Source organism: Cucurbita pepo, chromosome LG07, assembly GCF_002806865.2.
Source record: "Cucurbita pepo subsp. pepo cultivar mu-cu-16 chromosome LG07, ASM280686v2, whole genome shotgun sequence".
NCBI lineage: Eukaryota > Viridiplantae > Streptophyta > Magnoliopsida > Cucurbitales > Cucurbitaceae > Cucurbita > Cucurbita pepo.
In genome coordinates this window covers 934,958-956,087 of record NC_036644.1, presented here as the reverse complement: position 1 = coordinate 956,087, position 21,130 = coordinate 934,958, and the positions used below count along the sequence as shown (strand labels likewise).

Here is a 21,130-nt window from a genome sequence, read left to right as displayed (position 1 = left end):
AAAAAAAAAACTGGTATTATTGCTATGGGAAAATGAAAAGAAAAGTAGAACTTTTTGAAAGAGTCACAAGGGTTGTAATTTTCAGTTCGATTAACTTAGACACATTAATCACATTTAGATAATAAAGAAAATAAAACTAAGAGTGGTGGGATTAATGGCCCATGAAGAGTTTACTTCTTGCTCAAGAGTTAGACGACGCTCTTGCAAGATCTTCTTTCGGTTTTCCAAACTGGATTGGAGAACCGCATTTTCTCGCGCCTGAAATAAGAAACATTGAATTAATATAAAAATTGAAAAACTAGAAAAGAAACACCTAAAGGCACTGAAAACCTATACCGCCTCCACGATTTTATTTTGCAGTTCACATTTAGTGGCCTCGAGTCTCTGAATCTCAACCCTGAAATAAGTACAAAAAGTTATCAAAGCATATTTAAGACATCGATAATGAAGAAAAGAAAGTGCAAAGATAATCATTTCCCAAGAAGTCAAGGTCAAGATAAGTAATAATGTAATTATTTGAAAAAACTAAAATTATGTCTCATGATATAACTGATGACTTAGCAAATATATATAAGATTCTGTAGACCAACAAATGACATAATCAGGAAATGTCATGTCCAGTCCTTAACTGGAAGACTAGTCCCTAAACAAACTCACGAGACTTTTGTTCAAAATATTTACAAAGACTGTAAGTTCCAATCCACATTCCTCAATTTGGCTTACGATACTTGATAATAAAATTAAAACAGTTTTCAAAAACCAAACCATATAGTCTTGATACTAATCTACACCAAATTGCAAAAATAAATAATCATTGTAAAACAACCACTCCCCTCTACGTATTATTTAACTCCATTTCAAGAACATTATTGTCCAAATGGGTGCCAAAACTAGGGAGAAAAAGGAAAACAAGGTTATTCCTCCACTAACATCCGCCCCGCCCCGCCCCCATTTTGAAGTTTTGAGTACCAAAGAAAGTCAAAATTCAACCCTTGATCTGTGTTTGACAGAAGCATTAATACGGCAGACAATCTTCAAGGGAATTTTCCGTGTAGGGCCTTATCTCCCTCGGTGAACAGACTTTGTACCAGAGATGAGGAGACTATTGGCCAAATTTTCATTCGTTGTCCTTTTCCCAAGGGGCCTGGTCGTTTATGATGGAGCAACTAAGTTTATAGATTAGCCTCCAGTAAACTCTGGAACATTGGCTCTGTGAGGCGCTTGGGGATTGTCTTTCAAAGGTTTAAAGCTAAGGTACTTTAGAATTGTGCGGTTAGAGTTCTCCTTTGGCGCCTATGGAAGGAACAAAACCAAAGCGTTTTTTAAAATAAGTATTCTTTTGACTCTTTTGTCAGAAATGTCAAGGCATACTTCTTGGTGGTATTCAAATCACAAAAAGTACTTTTGTAATTATAGCCTCCTCATAACAATCAATGATTGGAAATCTCTCCTTGTGTAGTTCCTTGGGAGGGGGAACCCTACCCTAGCCCGTAAGATGTCTTTTCTTTTGTGATTTATATATTTCTCTATTTCCTTTTCCTATCAAAAAAACATTCCCGCATCCACCAAAGATAAGAAACAAAAAAGAATCTATGGTAGCTTAATATACATTATACTGGTGTTGACAATTCAGACAACCTAAGGACTCTTGCATGATCATCACTTACTCTTCGCCAAAATCATAATCAATGGATTCCAAGGAGAGTTTCTTCTTTGCCTGCGCTTGTATAAAAAAAATAAAGCTTGTTAAACTAGCTGCAGGTGCATGAAAAAAGGAAATGCTAGATTAAAGAAACAAATGAAGAAGAAAGTTCAGACGAATCTCTAACAACAGCTAAAACTCTTATGATTCCCACTTTAGGAAGATGATGAGGGTTGAACAAAATGGGATGCAAAACGTTGGCAGGAAAGGGGGAGAGAAAAGAGTTTCACTCACAGGCGTGCGTCCCCAAATGGTGAGACGCTTTGTCGTGTTGGAACCTTTATTAGATGTAGTTGGAGAACCTTCAAAGCTTTCGGATGCACATTCAACTTCACAGGACTTCTCATCCTTAATTGGTGAACTACCTCTACCTCGATCAGTTTTGTCATGGATTCTCTCCTTTGATGACTTTGGCTTCATTCCATTTACATCACACATATCGGAATTCTTCGAACTAGTACTCAATACTTCAGAACCCTGCAGTGTAGTAAGAACAAGTATCGACATATTTCTCAGCTGACACTAAATAAACTTTATCAATGGACCCACCAAAGTTGGAAACTTAAAAATTAATATCAAGGAACTCATTATGAACCATTCTAAAAGCAAGATATCAGATCTCAAAACACGACAAATGTTAACTTGGGATTGAATTATTTGCATCTGAATCAAGTTATTTGATATGATGTGCTGAATAAGCCTCTAGAGTGATTTTCAAATACTGGATTTTAGAACCTTTCCCCTAACCCCTCGGGGGAGTTTACTAAAAGTAAAACACAAATACAATATTTATAAATTATAAGCCGTTCTCCGTAGACCCCTAGGAAAGTTCACTTCCTATAAGATTACTGAGAACTAAGAAGCAAAGGTCCAACTGACTTACATTAGGGGGAGGGACAGTGGGTCAAGTGACGATTAAAAGGGCATTTTTGTCCTCACATGCATGGATGTTTGAGAGTATCAGTAAACGGGACCAGTAGCCATAGAGGAAGGAGATTGATTAGAAGGCTAGGTTGGAAAAAAAAACTGAATAACAATACTATAAAGTGAGGGAGAAAGGGGTGTCAAAAAATTAGCATATGATCCGGGGATCTTGAATTTCCTGCATATTGTGCGTCTAATAAGATTTTACCTCCTATATTAACAAAGAAATTGATAGAATTTCTAATTTGATTATCCAGCATTGAACCTCCTTCACTACCCCCCAAGGGTAAAACAGGAAAGTAAAGTTTGAATAAAATAAATCTCTTTGTGCAATAATGGTAAAAAATTAACTCTAGGTTAGTACTACAATAGGATTACGGTGATATTAATATTTTGTCAGATTTTTATAGAATGATGGTGATACTTCCATCTTATCAAATTTCTATGCAGCCGAGGTGAGAAAGTATAGAGACGTGCCTTATCATCATATAAATCATGCTCCCCAGAAACGACACTCCCACTACAGGTTCCAGTTGATTCAAGCTCATCGTCTGTTGCCACATCAGAACCAGTAGCATCATCTTGTTCTTCATCATCATAAGACATATCATCATCACTTGCCTCCTCGCTCTCACTTCCACTCTCTTCTGAATCAGAGTATAATATAGGGGACATAGAACCTTCCTGCAATCACACTAGTAACTTATGGATCTCAAATTACAAGGTGATTATTCTTCCAACTATTTTGAACTATGATAACTAAATACATAAAACTAGACTCCTTGGATTATAGCAAGTTTTTTTTTTTCTCTTTTATTTTATTTTCAGCCATACACATTGTAATGAGGGGGGAAACATTTCTAAATAATATGCCTAATTCTGAAATATTATTTTCTCTTTTCGGATCAACCATAAAAATCATTAGTAGTCAGTAAATAAAACTCAACTAGGCCAAGAAACACACGCTTGCGCATAGAAAAACTCACAAAAAGAAATGCATTTAATCCACCAACTATTATCTAACAATGCAACATGATATGACATCTTTCTCATTACATGCTACGAATATCTGCTTAATACTAGAAATTTTGAAATATAAGAACAAATATAATAGTTACCCCAAAAATTTTGTCATACTCCTCCAGTAGAGTAATAACTATGGCTTGAGCATGGTTTGCTGCGGCAGCTGCACGAAGAAGTTGAATGGAACCATCACCCCCCACGTCAAAATCAGTTTCAATTTCACAATCACCAGCTAAAAGAGGACGAAGGAGTAAGGGGGCCATGCAAGCTGCCACAGCTGAAGAGCTCATTCGATTCTCAGCTTTATGAGAAGCCACAGTTTGCATCATCATAAGAATTCTGTCGCAGGAATATAAGAAAGAATTTGTGAATAAAAAGATGGATCTAAAAGCTAAAACTTTACGAAAAAGGGGGNAAAAAAAAAAAAAAAAAAAAAAAAAAAAAAAAAAAAAAAAAAAAAAAAAAAAAAAATCTCTATGGAATATAAATAACCATCTTGATATGATCCAAAATATCTCAATCATGCAATATGTACTTCAAGGAAGATGTGAAAAAAATGTTGTTCAAATTACCACAAGATAAACTCAAGTTGCAATTTATGGCACATTAAAGAAGAATCTTCTTGGATGGTTACAAATTCTAGGTGGATGATAATCTAGAGTTATGGTATTTTATTAATGTATTTTAAGACATTTTATTTATTTTAAGGTTTCATTTACCAAGTGGTTAATTATGACCATAAAGTATGAAAGTTACAACACTTGAAATGCCTCATGGAAGATCAACGGTTTACATTTTGAGGCTAAATAAAGCCATGTATGTTGTCTTTGTAATGTAGATTTGGAAAATGTAGAAAAAGGGCATTTGCGTTTTCTTTTAGCCAAGGGCTTTACAATTCTACGTAGTTTAGGTTGCATGTTTAGAATCATTCACGCTTCACATGATCAATTTTGCTTGTAGAGTGATTCGAATCTCAAACAAGTGTTCTTGCCTTGAGATATTCGATCAACAAGGTCCAAATCTTAATTTCCCTTGGAGTGATTTCTTATCATTTTGAGGTTCTTGGATATTTAGATCTAAAGGTCTTATTCTTCAATAAAGTTGTTAGATCAAATTCCAAGAGATTTGGAATGAATTCAAATTGATTTGCGGGTATTTTTTCATTTTCGAACTAAGGGTTTACATATCTAGGCACTTATGAAGGTTCTTAGATTCAATTAGCTAGGATTTTTCATATCATATCGCTACAAGTATTTTGTTGATAGCCAAGAAAATAATAGGGGCACGACCAAGAAAATCACCATAGGTTAGCCTAGTGGCCAAGAAGGGTCAAGGATTTTAGAGGAATGAGTTCAAGTCATGGTGCCCACCTACCTAAGATTTGAAATCCTATGAAGTACCTTGTCAACCAAATGTAGTAGGATCTAGCGGTTCTCTTATGAGATTAATAGTGGTGCGCACAAGCTAGCATGGACAATCACAGATATCAAAAAAATAAAATAAAAAGTCTATTTCTCCATATATGCATTGAACATATCAAAACTTTAGTAGATCCTTTTTGTGTTCATGTATAGTATATGGTCTCCACTGGGTGTGTCTCCCACAAATCTTTTTGTAATATTCCCTTCTCATCATCGATCTAGATTGGAGGCCCGTCTTTTTAATGCACCTACCCCTAACGCTTAGGGATTCCACACCCTAAGGCCTTTAGGATGTCTCTTCTGTTTTTGTTTTTGTTTTGTTTTTTGTTTTTTGTTTATTTTATTTTATTTTATTTTTGTCTATGGGAATATCTCTGCTACTTATCCAAAAAGATTATAGATAAATAACAATATCATAATAGTCTCTCGGTCAAACCTACAGGTCTATTGGGTGTAGTATATTAGAAAAAAATTATACTGTAATCCCGAGCAATGCATGACCTATCTTATCACCCATAACCGTCACGTGTATCCAACGTTCAAGTTAATGAATGTTTGTACAAACTAGCGAAAATACCAATCAAGCCAGCCTCACAATGAATCTTATCTACCAAATACTCCGTCCCAGAGAAGTAACAAGATGAACATACTTCACAAACATAAATCATAAATATGGTTGATAGCATACATCATCAAGGTTGATTTCCTCTCATCAATTTTTAAAGTTAAATAGAAAGAAAAAAAGTTGCAAAATAGACAAAGCAAGGGCTATAGCTACCTCTGCAGTAAACGGCGATTTGGTTCTGGAAAGGTTTCGTATATTGCAGATCGCATAGCATTGACTCTGCCACCTCGTTCAGTTTCTAGTATGAAGTGTACGACACAAAAATAAGAAGAATAGAATATATTTAAAAAAGAAAGAAAAAGGAAATGGTTAGGAAATACAGAAACTTCATTGAAAAGATTNACTGGGATTTAGCCGATGTAAAAGAAGAGTGAGGTCGAAGGCATTATTTTTAGGACTCCTAGTTGTATTCTTTCCTTCTTTTGATCAATGAAAGTCAGAGGTTGGGACCTATCAGTTTGTAAATTTCATTTTCTTCTGTCCAAAGCAATGACCTTAACAAACATAAAGAGCTGAAGTTGGCAATCAACTTTTCAATTTAACAAGAATTCTCTTTCACAAAAATAAATAATAAAAGAATGAAAGAAAGAAAGCAGGATCAAAGTAAAAGAAAGACGAAGAAAGACGAAAACCCAAACTCAAAAAAGTTTTGTCTTCCCTTGAAATTTATAAGAGAATTGAACATTCATTAGTAGAAATTTAAAAGGTGAAAATGACAGCTTCACATTTATTTATATTAAAATAAACCAAAAAAAATGTTGTATAACGTACATGAAAATAAAACCATTGAGAATGATCCTGGTTTAAAATGTGTCACCTTGAATACCTTTCATTTGCATCTGTATTTTTATCCTTCCATCATTTCTAGTCTATAGGTCATGCTTTTTCATATGAAAGAATGCATGCTTGTTGTCCACCTGGTAACTTAAATNTACTAACCTAGAGAGTGAAATTCCAAAAAAAAAACAAAAAACAAAACAAAACTGTTAGACCTACCATAACTAAAGTTTACACTTGAAAGGGTAGAAACGTCAAGGATGCAACTCCTAGTCACTTTTGGGTTTGCCAATAGTTGTTTTAGGACAATAATTTTTATAACAAGAACAAACTTTTTACGGAAGAAAAGTAAAGAGGCTGATATTCAAAAGATACCGTGTGAAACACAAAAACAAAAAGATCACAAAGATAAAATAAGTTAAGAAGATACAATTAGCTTAGTGTGTTCTATCTGGTGAGTTCATATACATCTTGGGAGAATTCAGCCCTCTCAAATCGGCCAACAGTATATAGGTGTAATCTTCCTGTTTATCATGTTCTTACTTTTTTTCTTCTGTTGAAAGCCTTCTTACCCTCCTAGAATTAACTTTGTACAATCTGGTTTTGTAATTTCAAATTGTGCTTCTCATAGTGTGAGTACGTAGGTGCTCGTGCACATACCAGTGATGTGATCCAAGCATGTTATAGAATATGATTGACATTGTTTCCAGCAAGTTATCTACTTCAATGGTTTAACATCATCAAAAGTGCCTTTATTTCAAGCTTCAGTAAACTTGTACTGTCCCAGGGTGGTAACAGAAACTCGTTTAGAAACAAAACCTGAACTTCCTTTATTTTTGTAATTTCCTTTCCTCGTATCACAATCGAGACTTCCAGCTCATTTAACTTCATTTAAACTCTCAATTTCACCCGAACTCTAAATCTCACAGAGGAAGGCTTTTTAGCTCGGCACATTACCGAATCTTAGATTTGAGCTTCCCTTTAGGCCAACGCGAAATGAGGGAACCTCCAAAAAAGTAAATGAATACAATCAAGTTCTCACGCTTAAACGCAGGCCATCATTGAGGATCAGAACTCTTCCAACAAGATTCCAACGAAGGAATAAACTTTCGTATGCTAGAGCCAGGAGGAACGTCTCAAGCTGAAATTCCAAACGTCAAGAAAACTAGGAAAATGTTAAGATGCGATCCTTTCAAGTCCACGCACTTTACTTTCGGAAAATTTGTCCAACCAGACCTCAACCACTAGAAATCTACCAATGCAACGAGAAAACACCCGCTTTTATAAGTTCACCAGGTAAAAGCAACTACTGGACAGATGAAGACCGCTCAAAGAAAGACTCCAAAACCCAGTTTAACTTGGGAAATCTTCATATGTTTTTGGCGAAACCTTAGCCTAGGTGCAAATTGAGTAATATGTTAGAAAAGAAAATTTGATGCAGTCAATACCCTCCTAAGTTTCTTGGATCAACATCAATTGCCACGCTTTTTTCTTTTCACCGTTTTTCCATGCAAATATTTTGATGTCATAATTTGTGGTAATATATTTTTTGTAATCTCAATATGTCAGGTTACACATGAAAGGAAATGATGTACACGACATACTGGCCTAGTTCAAAAAAGTATCATTTCCTCTACGCAAGAATACAGTCGATAGTGTGAATTAAGAGCTAGAAAATGCCAGTGCATAACCCATAAAGAACTATAAAATTTGACTTTCTAAACAGATGTGTATGCAATAGGCTCCAAGTATATTTCACTTGTTAAAGACAAGGAAAACTGCACCGATATCCAAAGAGACTAGAACTGAAACCATGTTAGTGAGGGAGAAGGAAGGTTAGCTAACGATTGGGATTTAGGCAGATCAAAACTGGGATTTAGCCGATGTAAAAGAAGAGTGAGGTCGAAGGCATTATTTTTAGGACTCCTAGTTGTATTCTTTCCTTCTTTTGATCAATGAAAGTCAGAGGTTGGGACCTATCAGTTTGTAAATTTCATTTTCTTCTGTCCAAAGCAATGACCTTAACAAACATAAAGAGCTGAAGTTGGCAATCAACTTTTCAATTTAACAAGAATTCTCTTTCACAAAAATAAATAATAAAAGAATGAAAGAAAGAAAGCAGGATCAAAGTAAAAGAAAGACGAAGAAAGACGAAAACCCAAACTCAAAAAAGTTTTGTCTTCCCTTGAAATTTATAAGAGAATTGAACATTCATTAGTAGAAATTTAAAAGGTGAAAATGACAGCTTCACATTTATTTATATTAAAATAAACCAAAAAAAATGTTGTATAACGTACATGAAAATAAAACCATTGAGAATGATCCTGGTTTAAAATGTGTCACCTTGAATACCTTTCATTTGCATCTGTATTTTTATCCTTCCATCATTTCTAGTCTATAGGTCATGCTTTTTCATATGAAAGAATGCATGCTTGTTGTCCACCTGGTAACTTAAATTATTTAAGATATTAAAATTAGGTGCTCCGATGACTTACTGCTTGCTTCTAGTAAAGCGTTACAGCAAGATGCTGGAACTGGAGATGATGGTAACTCCCGGATGACATACTGTAATATTGCATAAAAAAACATGAGATAGAAGAAAACTTTTATAGCAGGCAACAACTTTTCGGAGAAAAAATTGCCGTCGGCCGTATTCAAATTTTGAATAACTTTTCTACCTTCACGCAGTCACCCACTACATGTGCATCTTCTTCGGGAGAAAACTCGTTTTTTCCTGCAGTATCAATAAAGTATGAACAAACACTACTTCTGATAAGGACTTTGTTATCAAACTATTTTAAATCTTAATTTATAAGACTTAAGTCCAACTAAAAATAATGAGAAGAGGGCAGCCAGTAAATAAGTGTAAAGACAAAAATGCATTACTAACAAAAAGAAAAAAAACTCCAGAGACCACAGTAGCAACAACCACCTACTCTTTTGTGCGTAATTTGAAAAGTGGAAGGTATATGTACAATTCATCGCATCAGTAGGAGAGAAAATAAAGTCGTGAATTTCGTTAGTAACTAAGGAATGAAACATAATTACAACAGGAAGCTATCAACAATATAATGGATATTAAATCTAGATGATCATTATAATAATCAAATAACTGACCCTGCTCATATCCCCGCAAACGATGTTCAACATCGTCAACATCTGCAGCTTGTCGCAAAATGCCTTCTACTTTGACTCCTAATATTATAACAGAGATCCATTAGCTCAAAAATTTAATCATATAAGATTTTTAACAGAAAGATGTCTTCATAGGCTAGAATCTAGATTAATTTACCATGGGTTTCTATAAACCTAAGGGCTTTCTCCAGAAAAGAGGGAGTTCCATCAACATCTTCCAAAGCAAGCAAAATTGGCCTACCAAGGACTCTGGGTCTTCCAGGTTGTGGTTGGCCATCTTTCACTAGAAAAGACAGAGAGAGCATCAATAAATCATCAATGAGGCGAAAAATGAAGAACAGCGTGCAAGTTATTGAAGTTGAAACATATTACAACCAGGCCCAATTAGTTGAAGATCCAGGTGTCAAACAAGAATGAACCAAACAGACCAGTCGCATTTGATAAAGTTCACTTTTATAAGAAAAAAATAATAACAACAACAAACAAAAAAATTCATTGAAAAAAAACGAAAAAAAAGCTAATGCTCAAAAGACAAACTCCATAAGAATGAAATAAAAAAGCATCAAAAACAAAATTATTGAAGTATAACTATTTGGTACAGTTTTTTTTTACAAAATGTCTAACAAGTATAACTATTTAATTAGGAATAACAGTTTTTCCATCATCAAGTTTCTTAAATTTTGGTACGTTCGCCATGCATCACCCAAAAAGGACTGTGCAAGCCCACAGTTATACCCAAGCAGAATATACATATTCTTAACGCAGGCAAAGGCAAAGCTTCTGGCAAATGTAACCACGTGAATGATAAAAACGTCTTGTACAGTTCAAAGGAAACTGAAAATCTGAAATTTAGCTTAATCACATAAACTTCTCTTATAAAGTTTACGAGGTTAAGCTAAAAGGACAAATGTAAAGAGAATTGCACAAACACCGGAAATAGAAATAGAAACAAAAATAACAATACTAAGTGGTGTCTATAGACAAATAGATGAAAAAAGCATACACGTCTCTGAAGACCCATTATTTGGTTCCATCTTATCATTCTTCAAGATACCATTAGCATTGGCACTACTGGGTGCCTGTGCCAAAGCATTTTCCAGTGCGGCTTTCCACTCATAGAGGTCCTCCAATGTTTCAGCCTGCAACATTAGACAACAAATGGTGCAGCAGACTGTGAGGTACATGCTAGATAAATAAAAACACACTTCGTTTACTTTTGATTCATTTCAAATCTTCTCACTTTCACTATCCGTCGAATCCAGGTTTTTTTTGATAAAAAACGAAACTTTTTCTTGAATAAATGAAAAGAGAATAATGCTCAAAATATACAAACTCCACAAGAGAGTGAAACAAGAATAATAAAAAAGAAAGGTGAATTAAAAGCAACCAAAAATAAACAAAAATCCTGAAAAGAAAACCCATCAAAAGACTTTGAAAGAGAATGCCAAGAGGAAGCTTATAATCTGGAATGCAGTCCAAGCTAAAACAGAATTATATCAGAACGAAAAATACGCTTAGAATTACTTCTAAGAACGATTGTTTCAGAAAGAAAATATCTAAGAATGCAATTCAAGACTTTAATATCAGAAATTTTCATGAGTCATGACACTAATTTCTTTAATGAACTTACGGATTTTAACAAGCAAATATTTAAGACAAATTAAATGGAAGAAGATAGAAAATTTTTATCACGAGCATACACAAGTTTGTATGCCAAACCTAGGAAAAGTGACCAAAATGATAAAACAGAAGCCAAAAATGAAGAACCTAAAAGGTCAAGAGAAAAGTTACACTTTGGCTAAAGAAATGATAGAAGAAAAAAGAATGTAGAGAGAAAGCACCTTGAGTGTGAATGCACGTCCTTCTCGACCATCAGGAAAGAGCACGGTCAAGAGTTTTTTTTCACTTTTCACAACAACACTTGAAAATGTAGGGTGATACCATTAAATTAGTTTGCTACCTCAGTTTCCTTGTAGAGATAACGTAAGTACCATCTACATTCAGAAAACAAGCTAACCTGCCTGAATTGTTGAGATCAATGCCACCGAGAGTCAAATTCGCCTCACCCCCTTTCTGAGGAACAGCATTCTGAAAGGTAGGGCAGCTGTCAGACTAAAAGTTCAAAACTCAAAAATTCATAAGTTAAAAAGAAAAACAATCAATCGTAGTAGATAGTACATCATACACATGTATCATGTGCATATAAATTACAGAGTAAAGGTCATATTACAATAGCTTCAGGTTGTTTTTATGAGACAGACAAACTAGTAACTCCAAGTGTCTCATCCTCCTACTTGAAACAAGGTCATGAGGCTAGCTTTAAATCACCTAGAGTTAAATGGAACTCAAAATCAGACTCGGGGCAAAGATGAAAAGATAAATCTACGCCTTCAGTAAAGCTACCTCTTTTCGATCTTTTAAGTTCAAAAGAAATAAGTTGAAATCCAATTGTCTGTATCTCTATAGAACTACTCTCGAAGATAACTATAACAAGATGTTAGGTATCCAAGATGAATTTTTTTCAAAACAAGAAACAAAGTACCCAAGAGGATATTCAAATATGGAAATAAAAAAAAATTGTGAAAATCACCGAAGAGGCAGCCGTTTCAGAGGGTTGTAACTCTACTGACTCTAGGTCGTTACCTAAATGATAACTAACTGTCCTACGCACGATTCCTTCCCGAATACTCACAGCATCAAGCTACTAACTGACGGCAGTAAATAACACGAACATTCACGATTGGGCCCTAAAAAGCATGATCAAATATAAAAAGGAAACCACTTACTGGATCACTTCGAAAAAAAACCAGTGAAGTACGTGTTAGGATGAACCATCTCTTTTTCCAGGACGTCCATCCAATCCCTGATGTTAAGGACAGTGATTAAGGCTTATCAATTCAACTAAGTATATTACAGGAGTAAGAGCAATGTATATATATATGGTAGGAACAAAATTACAAGCAGCTGTTAATATTTCCATTTTCCCGTTTTTTCCNGTTTTTTTTTTTTTTTTTTGTGTGTGTGTGTGTGTGCGCGCGCGCGTGTGGGGGTAAGTGAGTTAGCTTTTCCAACTTCAAGGAATAAAATCTACATGTGTCATTATGGTGAAGAATCGATGCTCTAAACGTCTAGTATGAAAGGTGTATCCTACTTAGTTCTTGCTATTTCTTAATACAAAATATTTCTCAAATAAACACACCTTTTGATGATAGGAAAAGTGGCCCACTCTTGAAAACCTGCAATACAGTCAAACACTTCAAGCACGTAGCTTAAAACTTCCCCCAGAATTGATGAAAAAACATAATGATAATATTTATATGAGACACCTGGTTAAAAGTAATCAGAAAAAAACACATGAGAAAAAAATACCCAGTTACTCGTGATAAATAGATAGCTATATTGCTTATTAAGTTGCGAGCCTTCATAAACATGCCTTGTTACTGGCTTAAGTCTTGTCACTTTTCTGATTCAATCAATGTTGAAACTATACGTTGGTAAACAGAAAATGTTCTTTTCAACGTTAGACCAGATACACTAAACGGTGCCGTTTAATAAATATCAAAGCCACTAAACGCTAAAGCCCAAAACTGATTTTGCCTCAATCTCTGCAAAACTCAGTAATCTTAGCTCCTTGATTATTACAGCTGATGCCAAACATTCTTCTCTTCTTCTTTTTTTTTTTCTTTTTTTTCCCCCTTTTGTATCATTTCATCTAACGTTCACAGTGGCAGACGTACTGAAAGTTCGTTTTATTAACTAAAAACTCTGTACTTAAACCAATATAAAGAACAGAATCAACCTTCAATTTATACAGAACCTTTTTTTTCTACCTTGCCTTGAATTGGTGCCGGAGCATATCTGGCGCAAGGGACTAACAGTAAGGTCTTGAGCCCGAAATTTGGACCAAGATTTGAAATTCAAATTTAGCACAGGGCAGCTCCCCATTTTGTTGCACCCGTGCAAACTAAGGGCTATCTCTTGACTTGATATACTTTTAATAGTAGAAATTATTCTACAAATCAATACAAGTCTTTCCAACATGCATTATCATCCTTCACATGCTTCTTAGAAAAATTTTCTAAAAAATTTCTAAGAAGTTACCCAACGTTATTGTTCTAAGCCAAAATAGTGTTACTGTTCCAAGCCGAGTACACTATTGGAATTAATTCCCTCTTCCTCTTTTATGTTCCAGCTGAAAGAGTTTCTGTAACTTCTATTGGATTCGGGTAGACGCTTTGTTCCATCTCCAAAAAATCATGAAACAAATGAAAATAAAAATAAAAAATCAATTCCCTCTTTATGAAGACCAGTTATATGATGTAACAACGTGGGAACAAACACCTAGCTCAAATACAATGTTCCATGTTCGACTAAACATATCCAATTGACATCCATTTGGTTTGTGATTGAGAGCTACTAACTCAAGTCCAATTTCTGTACATCCCTCGTTGAATCAGGTAGCGGATTGCTAATCAAAACTAGCTTCTCATCCTCAACTAATGTTATTGCAGTCGTTGCACTCGCCCTTCTCTTAAGGTAGGAAGTTAAAGCAGCCTTTATAGAGTGTTGTTCCAAGAAATAAGTAAACCACCGAATGCTAATTCCTCGAGTTGCTTTGCGAGGAATTCCACAGCCTTATTTTCCATCACGCATTAGAATTGCATCGCACGGATGCCAAATCAAGTTCATTCATTATTTTCCCTACTTTAGTCTTTGGCGATGGAATTAATCCTCTCGTCCAAGATATCCATTCAACAATCATTTTAATAGAACGCTCAGAGAGCAAACAATGCGACATCAGGAGCTTATATGTGAAATCTCAACATCAAGCAATTGGCGGGATAAGACGAACTCTGGATATACAAAAATCAAATCCAGAGAAAAAAAAAAAAAGAACTGACCGTGTTTCCAGCACAAGAACCATCAGCAGGATCCTGCGGAGGAGGAGGTGGCGGCGGCGGAGGATCGTCGGATTCTCCCTGCAACACAACATCAAAAGATAGATTTCAAGTCCACTGCCCGTACGAATACATCTAAACACAAACACCACGAACATTCCGGAATGCAAAAAGAGAGAGAGAGAAAGAAAAAGCAACGCAACACCGATCAAAAACTCGGTAATCTCAATGCTAAAAGTTACACACAAAACAAAACCTGAAAAGGCTCGGCGTTTCGGTTAGTCATCGTCGTATCCTCAAATCAGAGCACCATATCCATCATCAAATCACTGCAACAAAGACTGATCATCATTATCAAAATGCAGCTGAAACATCCACAGATAAACCAAAAAACAGAATCAAGGTTTTCAACAGAATGCGTTTCATTCCGCGAAACGAAAAGAATAATGCAGGATTATTCTAATTATTCCAAACCACAACCGACTCGAAAAACAATACCTCGTGAAATGGAATTTGAAAAGAGCAAAAGAGAGAGGGAAAGAATTTCTTTCAAAGAAGCGTAAAGTGAACCTTTTCTGTCTCCTCTCTCTCTCTCTCTCTCTCTCTCTCTCCCTCTCTTTCTCTTCCTCTTTCTTCTGAGTTTCTCTCTCTTCCTGCGATGGATTGAACCAGAAATGTTCCTCCAACGGACGTCCGTTGGTCAAGCAAGCGCCATTCGGAGCGGGGTCTCCGAATGGGCGGCAGTTGTACACGTCACCCCAATTCCCGCTCCTTCTCTTCTCCAAGAACGTGTTGGAGGGAAAGAGGCGCAGAAGGGCTTTTCCGTAATTTTCCGTCTTCTGACTTTTGTTTTTGGAGGTTTGTCCGGTGTGGTCGTTTGGCTTTTGTTCCTGTGTTTCAGGGACTACCATTGGAATTGACAATAGTGGGACCCGCATCATCTGTGTCTGACGTGGACGGCTGGGATTCGATCAACGATTTTATCAAAAAGGCACATGATTAAAAATTTTCCAGCCTTTTTTAAGTGAAAATATGTAAAATTAAAAAGTAAAATCATTTCTACTTTTTGGTCTTTTTTAGTTCAAATAGGATATTATTAAATATTATTATTTTTTAAATAAATAAATATATATATATATATAATAATTATGTCGCCTACCTGATTTGTTGTATTTTTAGGGGTATTTTGGTCTTTTTACCACAAAAACATTAAATTTTAACGGATCGTGTTTTTCTCTCGAACCGTAAGCCAAATGAAAACTATGGTATGGTTAAAATACTAAACGAGATTTGCAATACATTATTTTATTTATTTTGGAAAACAAATCAAAATACAGTAAACATGGGAGTTTCAGATATTACAGGTAATTGAGGTATTATTGGACCAGCAGAGGCTGCCGACTGCCTGTTGGCAGCAATAGTATCTAAGTGTGAGCGGAGATTTTGTACTTGAAAGGAGCAGTGTTCAGTACGGAAAGCCTAATCTCATGATCCAGTGAGGCTTTCTCACCACTCTCATGGAGGCTGAAGCTTTCGACTAACACGGATTTAGTAGGCCCTATTTCATTCAATTTCCACATTAAAAACAAAAAAACATATATAAATTGTTGGATGAAAGTTCCACGTCACCTAATTTTAGGGAATAATCATGAGTTTATAATCAAATAATGCTATCTTGATTGCTGTGAGGCAGTCGTATCCCCCTACCCAAGGTTATATACTGTAAGCCGTTGTTATTTATCTCTTGCTTGCTTATATAACGTCTCTTTTAAAAATCTATCTTTCGAAAATCTTTTTCTGCCCTCGCTTTCTAAAACTTTCTCTTAAAACCGAGACCAAAGGCTCGAGCATACGTCGCTTGGCCGTAGGCGACGCAAGAACGAATTGGCTTAACTCACTTGTCGTTGGAAAGTGAGTGCCGAACAATCGTAAGTCCGCTGCCATTAAAGGTGCGATTGTGACAAGTGGTATAATATCATACCATTGTTAAGCAAAGTTATGAGAGCTTATACTCGAAGTGAATAATGTCATATTATTGTTGAGGGTTCAATAAGCTCTCTACAGNAAAAAAAAAAAAAAAAAAAAAAAAAAAAAACATATTTATTAATTTTAAATGAAAAAAAAAATATATATATATATATATAATAAATATTTTAAAAGTTTATAAATGAAATAAATAGTAGCAGTAAAATAGAGAGAAGAAGAAATATTTACGCGGAAGACCATATCGATTATCAACTGAGGAAAAACAAGAATAATTCGCAGCACAACACGAAACTGAGACCCAGAAGCAGCCATCAAAATTTAGTCCACAAGCAACAAAGAGTTTCTCTCGGCCTTCCAAGTTCTTCACCGGACGGCGGGAGGAAGAACGATCCACATGGCTTTGAAGCAAACCAACAATCGTCTTTGAGGATCGGACGGAGCTTGTTCACGCCAGAGCATGGATGCTGAGGTGCCTAAACCGAAGTCGAATTCCGTCGATAATAGTAAGAGGAAGGATTTTGAGGGTCCAATTGGCGATGGGGTTCGCGTGAAGAAGAAGACCTTGCAGGCTGTGTTGGAGCAGTGTCAGAGAGCTCTCGAATCGCTTAATGATTCCAACGGGCTCGATGAAAGCGAGGGGAATGATGGAGGTGAAGATGAAGATGATCGGCTCGGTGAGGGTTCGGAGTCTGTGCGAGGTGACCGAGAAGCCGACGAGGTATGGGGGTTTTCTGTGGTTCTTAAAATTTTGTAATCTCAGAGTTTTTAGCTGAGGTTTTTTGGTTGAATTTAGCTTGATTCCTATTCTATCTGATTTAGAAGAATTCTGCGCGATGTTTGTGAATATGTGGGATTGAAATCCAGATAAGATGAACATGTTCTGTTTTTGATCTATTAGCTTGTGGTAGCTTCTCATATGCTGTTGAATCGAAGTTGTTTTCTGTGTATCCTTCCACAACTCTAGTGCTAGTCTTTCCCGGTTCAGCTTCAGGATGCTCTAGTGTTATGAATTGTGCTGAGCATTGGTGTAAGATCATTTGAAGTTGTTTAGAACGACTGGTTTGAAGTTTCGATTGAAGTCTTCACAGCAAATAATGGGCATCAGAAGTAATATCATTCATGCGAGATCCTATATCGGTTGGGGAGGAGAACGAAGCATTCTTTATAAGGGTGTGGAAACCTCTCCCTAACAGATAAGTTTTAAAAACCTTGAGAGGAAGCCTGAAAGAGAAAGTTCAAAGAGGACAATATCCGTTAGTGGTGGGTTTGTGCTGTCACAATTCACCTAAAGAAAACGTGAAATACAACAATCTCTTGAGGCATGTTTTTCCTGGAAAATGGATACTAGGATCCTCCATCGATTCGGTCTTTCTTAACAATAGGAAGCTCATTGAAAAAAAGATGGAAGTACAAGCGCAATCACTAAGAACACATTCCCTCTCCCTTAAATACCACATATATAAAACTCCATGGATGAGCCCTGCAATAGTAGTTATAAAAAGGGGGGCCTGATGACCTCCATTCGTTTTTTATACGTACATGGATCGAAATGGATGCATTTTCAGCCTCTAATTGGTCCTTCTCAACCACCCAACTCCTAATATCAATATCTTAGAGCTAGGGATGCGATACGGAGAATGGAACCTGTTAGTACGGGGCAAGGGGAATGCATGCTATTTCCATTTCTTCACATCCTACCCAACCCAGCTACCTAACTGATAAATTCTTGGATGGAGATAGATATCTGAAATTTTCACCATATGGGTTTCTTGCTATTTTGAATGCTTTATTGGAATTTGGAATCTAATTGTACTATAAATGTTATGATCCATGGCATTGACTTAAAGACATCTTTCTGCAGTTGTGCGATCTTCTTAAATCTAAAGTTGAATGCCGCGACTTTCTTGAAAAGCTAGAGGATGCTCAAGCATTAGTTCCACAAAATACGTTAGGTACGTGTTCAAATCTTAGTCATTGCTTTATTTAGGGATTGCAAACAGGTTGTAGTTTATGCTTGTGAAGTTCGAAATTTAGGTTTTACAGGACCTTCTCCTTTGAGACAAAAATACCATTTTCTTTATGCTATTATTTGTTTCATTTTATTTTTGACCTCTTTGCTTTGTAATGGTAGAAGAATGTAGTTCTTGGGATGTGGTCAGTGATGTGGATCTATGGGAAAGTGGTGATGCTCTAGATCAAGATGGGTATGTTGTTGTGAAGCAAGAGGATATAGTAGATGGTATTGCTTGCTTCATGGCTGCATACTTATTGTCTTTAAAGGAAACTAAGGTATACTCCCAACGGCTCTCTCTCTCTCACGCGCACACACACACACACACAAACTCACGGGCGTGGTTGGATGTTTAATCCCGTGGATGAATGTTTTCGGCCTGCAGACGCCTTATCTTACAGACGTCCTTTTGTTACTTTTAATTCATCAAGGAATCTGTTCTCGCTTCTGAAGAAGTGTCTTTGTTTAAATTAGAAATATGTTATCTAGCTCTTAATAGATTTTAATAGATTAGGGAAGAGGTATTATTGGATAAAGGAATGGTTTCGAGCTATTTACACTTGGCAGAGTTCAGCCATCGTGGATAGCGAGTAAAAAGTAAAGTCGTTTTGGTTTCTGAGCTCGTGAACACATATTTTAATATTCCAAAAGTTTCGAATTCTAAATGTTATTCAGTTCAACAGTTGGATGGTAGTCCATTGTGATTAGCTGAGATATCTGGAAGTTCTTGTGGTTAATGTGAAATTTGGGCATGTGATTTTTGGAGTTAAATGGAATTGATCTATTTTCTTGGTCTAATTCCAATGAAAGAGTTGTATCCTCTTGATTCGATGACTTTTTGGATTGAAGAACGTTTTAGAACGTGATGGCGACTTAAGATGAATGGAGTCTTATGTGACTATTATACAAATTCTGATTCCTTATAATTACAACTCGCTGATCGAGTTCCTGTAAATAACAAGCATAGCAACTGGCAATTTATCTTTCATATCTACCTACGAGGTACGAGCTACGAGCCTACAATCACGCTTTCATTTGTTCTTGTTATCTTGCAGGAATTGTCTCCTAACCAACTACAGAATGGTGAGTCGTGCCACACTTTCTTGTCGACACGATGGTCTTAGATATCAGTAGACCCCAATCTATGTTGTGTGTTAAATTTTGAACTCTTTTCATTGGTGCAGCCCTTTGCAAAACATTCTCAGTGAAGAAGAGAAAAGGGAAACTCCGGAAGGCTTGGGATGGAAGCAAGGTCATTTATAATGTGGCATCCTGGGGAGCTACTGCAGTTGGGTATGTTAATCAACTGCTGTGACTCAATAGTTTCATATCAAAAAGTTCTTGCATTTAGCTTCATGACTCTTCACTTTATTGACCATTGAGGTCGTGTTTGGTTCCAAGATCACTTCTGTCATGTCAAAACTAAAATGGACACGACGTAAGTGACTTTAGCCGTTCCGAAATCACTTTCAAACATGCCTTAAAACTATTAAAAACGGTGCATTGGCTCCAAGATCACTTCTGTCACGTCAAAACTAAAATGGACACGGCATAAGTGACTTTGGCCGTTTCGAAATCACTTCCAAACATACGTTAAGACTATTAAAAACGGTGCCAATTAGAAGAGTTTCATATTAAAAAGTTCTTGCATTTAGCTTGATGACTCTTCCCTGTATTGACCATTAAGGTCGTGTTTAGTTCCAAGATCACTTCTGTCATGTCAAAACTAAAATGGACACGACTAAGTGACTTTGACCGTTTCGAAATCACTTCCAAACTACCTTAAGACTATTAAAAACGGTGCCAATTAGAAGAGTTCTCTGATATTTTCTTTTTCGTGCAATGGCGCACAGGATATACCAGAACCCTGTGATTCTAAACGCTGCTTCGAAAGCATTCTGGACTTCGTGCCAAGTAATATCAAAGCTTCTCTAGTATAATTTGTGGTTTTCCCATTGTAAATATTATGGTGGTGCTGCTCAAATGTAGGATCTGAAAATGAAAATTGTTGGGTTTGGGTTTATTCTTTCATGCCTCTGATTAATTCCTTCAACAATACACTCTTGTAAATGTTTCTTCTCTTAGGATGTTTCGTTGGATGAAAGTTCTTTATTTATGCCAAAAACTATTATTTGTTGACTTTCTTATATATAACCTTAGAGAGTTTTTCATATTTTTATGATGTTTCATATTGAAATCAACTTGGATGGTCCAAAATTATGATCCCGATAATTTCATGTGCGGTGTAGCATTTTCGAAAGAAAATAAAAATATATTGTAACAACCCAAGTCTACTCCTAGCAGATATTGTATTCTTTAAACTTTTCCTCAAAATTTTTAAAACGTGTTTGTTAGGAAAGAGATTTTCACACCCTTGTAAAAAATGCTTTGTTCTCCTTCTCAACTTTCGGAGGATCTCAACAAGATACATTGCTGGTTAATTACAAATTTAGAGGCGGTTTATTAATCAAACTCATAAAGATAAAAATCTAATTTTAAAAATGATAACAAATTATAGAGGCTAAATTTACCATTCAATCTTTAAAATATCTGGTCGAATGTTTAGAGTAAAGTAGTAAGGAGACGGATAACTATAGAACGAAAAATTGATTAGAACTTTTAAATATA

The 21,130-nt window shown here is 35.9% G+C and overlaps 2 protein-coding genes across 4 annotated transcripts in view; one reads left to right on the top strand and one right to left on the bottom strand.

Moving 5' to 3' along the window:
- LOC111798333 (rho GTPase-activating protein REN1) overlaps window positions 1-15,323 on the bottom strand; it is an 18,678-nt gene extending 3,355 nt beyond the window's left edge. Inside the window, exons 1-19 of one of the 2 annotated variants that reach the window (XM_023681406.1) lie at window positions 15,004-15,323; window positions 14,762-14,834; window positions 14,509-14,586; window positions 12,807-12,843; window positions 12,394-12,470; window positions 11,625-11,695; window positions 11,449-11,527; window positions 10,611-10,746; window positions 9,765-9,890; window positions 9,590-9,667; window positions 9,151-9,206; window positions 8,968-9,037; window positions 5,849-5,933; window positions 3,745-3,988; window positions 3,104-3,310; window positions 1,937-2,179; window positions 1,668-1,717; window positions 337-397; window positions 175-258 (exon numbers count right to left, since the gene is read on the bottom strand). In XM_023681406.1, coding sequence (XP_023537174.1) covers window positions 175-258; window positions 337-397; window positions 1,668-1,717; window positions 1,937-2,179; window positions 3,104-3,310; window positions 3,745-3,988; window positions 5,849-5,933; window positions 8,968-9,037; window positions 9,151-9,206; window positions 9,590-9,667; window positions 9,765-9,890; window positions 10,611-10,746; window positions 11,449-11,527; window positions 11,625-11,695; window positions 12,394-12,470; window positions 12,807-12,843; window positions 14,509-14,586; window positions 14,762-14,791 — 1,812 coding nt within the window. In that variant the 5' untranslated portion in view covers window positions 14,792-14,834; window positions 15,004-15,323. The remainder of the gene's footprint in view (window positions 1-174; window positions 259-336; window positions 398-1,667; window positions 1,718-1,936; window positions 2,180-3,103; window positions 3,311-3,744; window positions 3,989-5,848; window positions 5,934-8,967; window positions 9,038-9,150; window positions 9,207-9,589; window positions 9,668-9,764; window positions 9,891-10,610; window positions 10,747-11,448; window positions 11,528-11,624; window positions 11,696-12,393; window positions 12,471-12,806; window positions 12,844-14,508; window positions 14,587-14,761; window positions 14,835-15,003) is intronic. The other variant, XM_023681404.1, reaches the window with a different exon arrangement.
- A 1,391-nt stretch (window positions 15,324-16,714) lies between these two features.
- Window positions 16,715-20,648, top strand: LOC111798335. 2 transcript variants are annotated; one of them, XM_023681408.1, is made up of 6 exons: window positions 16,715-17,209; window positions 18,353-18,443; window positions 18,623-18,780; window positions 19,558-19,585; window positions 19,687-19,795; window positions 20,356-20,648. In XM_023681408.1, the coding sequence occupies exons 1-6, from the start codon at window positions 16,949-16,951 to the stop codon at window positions 20,435-20,437; spliced, it is 729 nt and encodes a 242-aa protein (XP_023537176.1). In that variant the 5' UTR covers window positions 16,715-16,948; the 3' UTR covers window positions 20,438-20,648. The 2 variants fall into 2 exon arrangements, with proteins under 2 accessions (XP_023537176.1, XP_023537177.1); XM_023681409.1 differs by having other exon boundaries at window positions 16,716-17,209; window positions 18,626-18,780.
- Window positions 20,649-21,130: the final 482 nt, after the last annotated feature.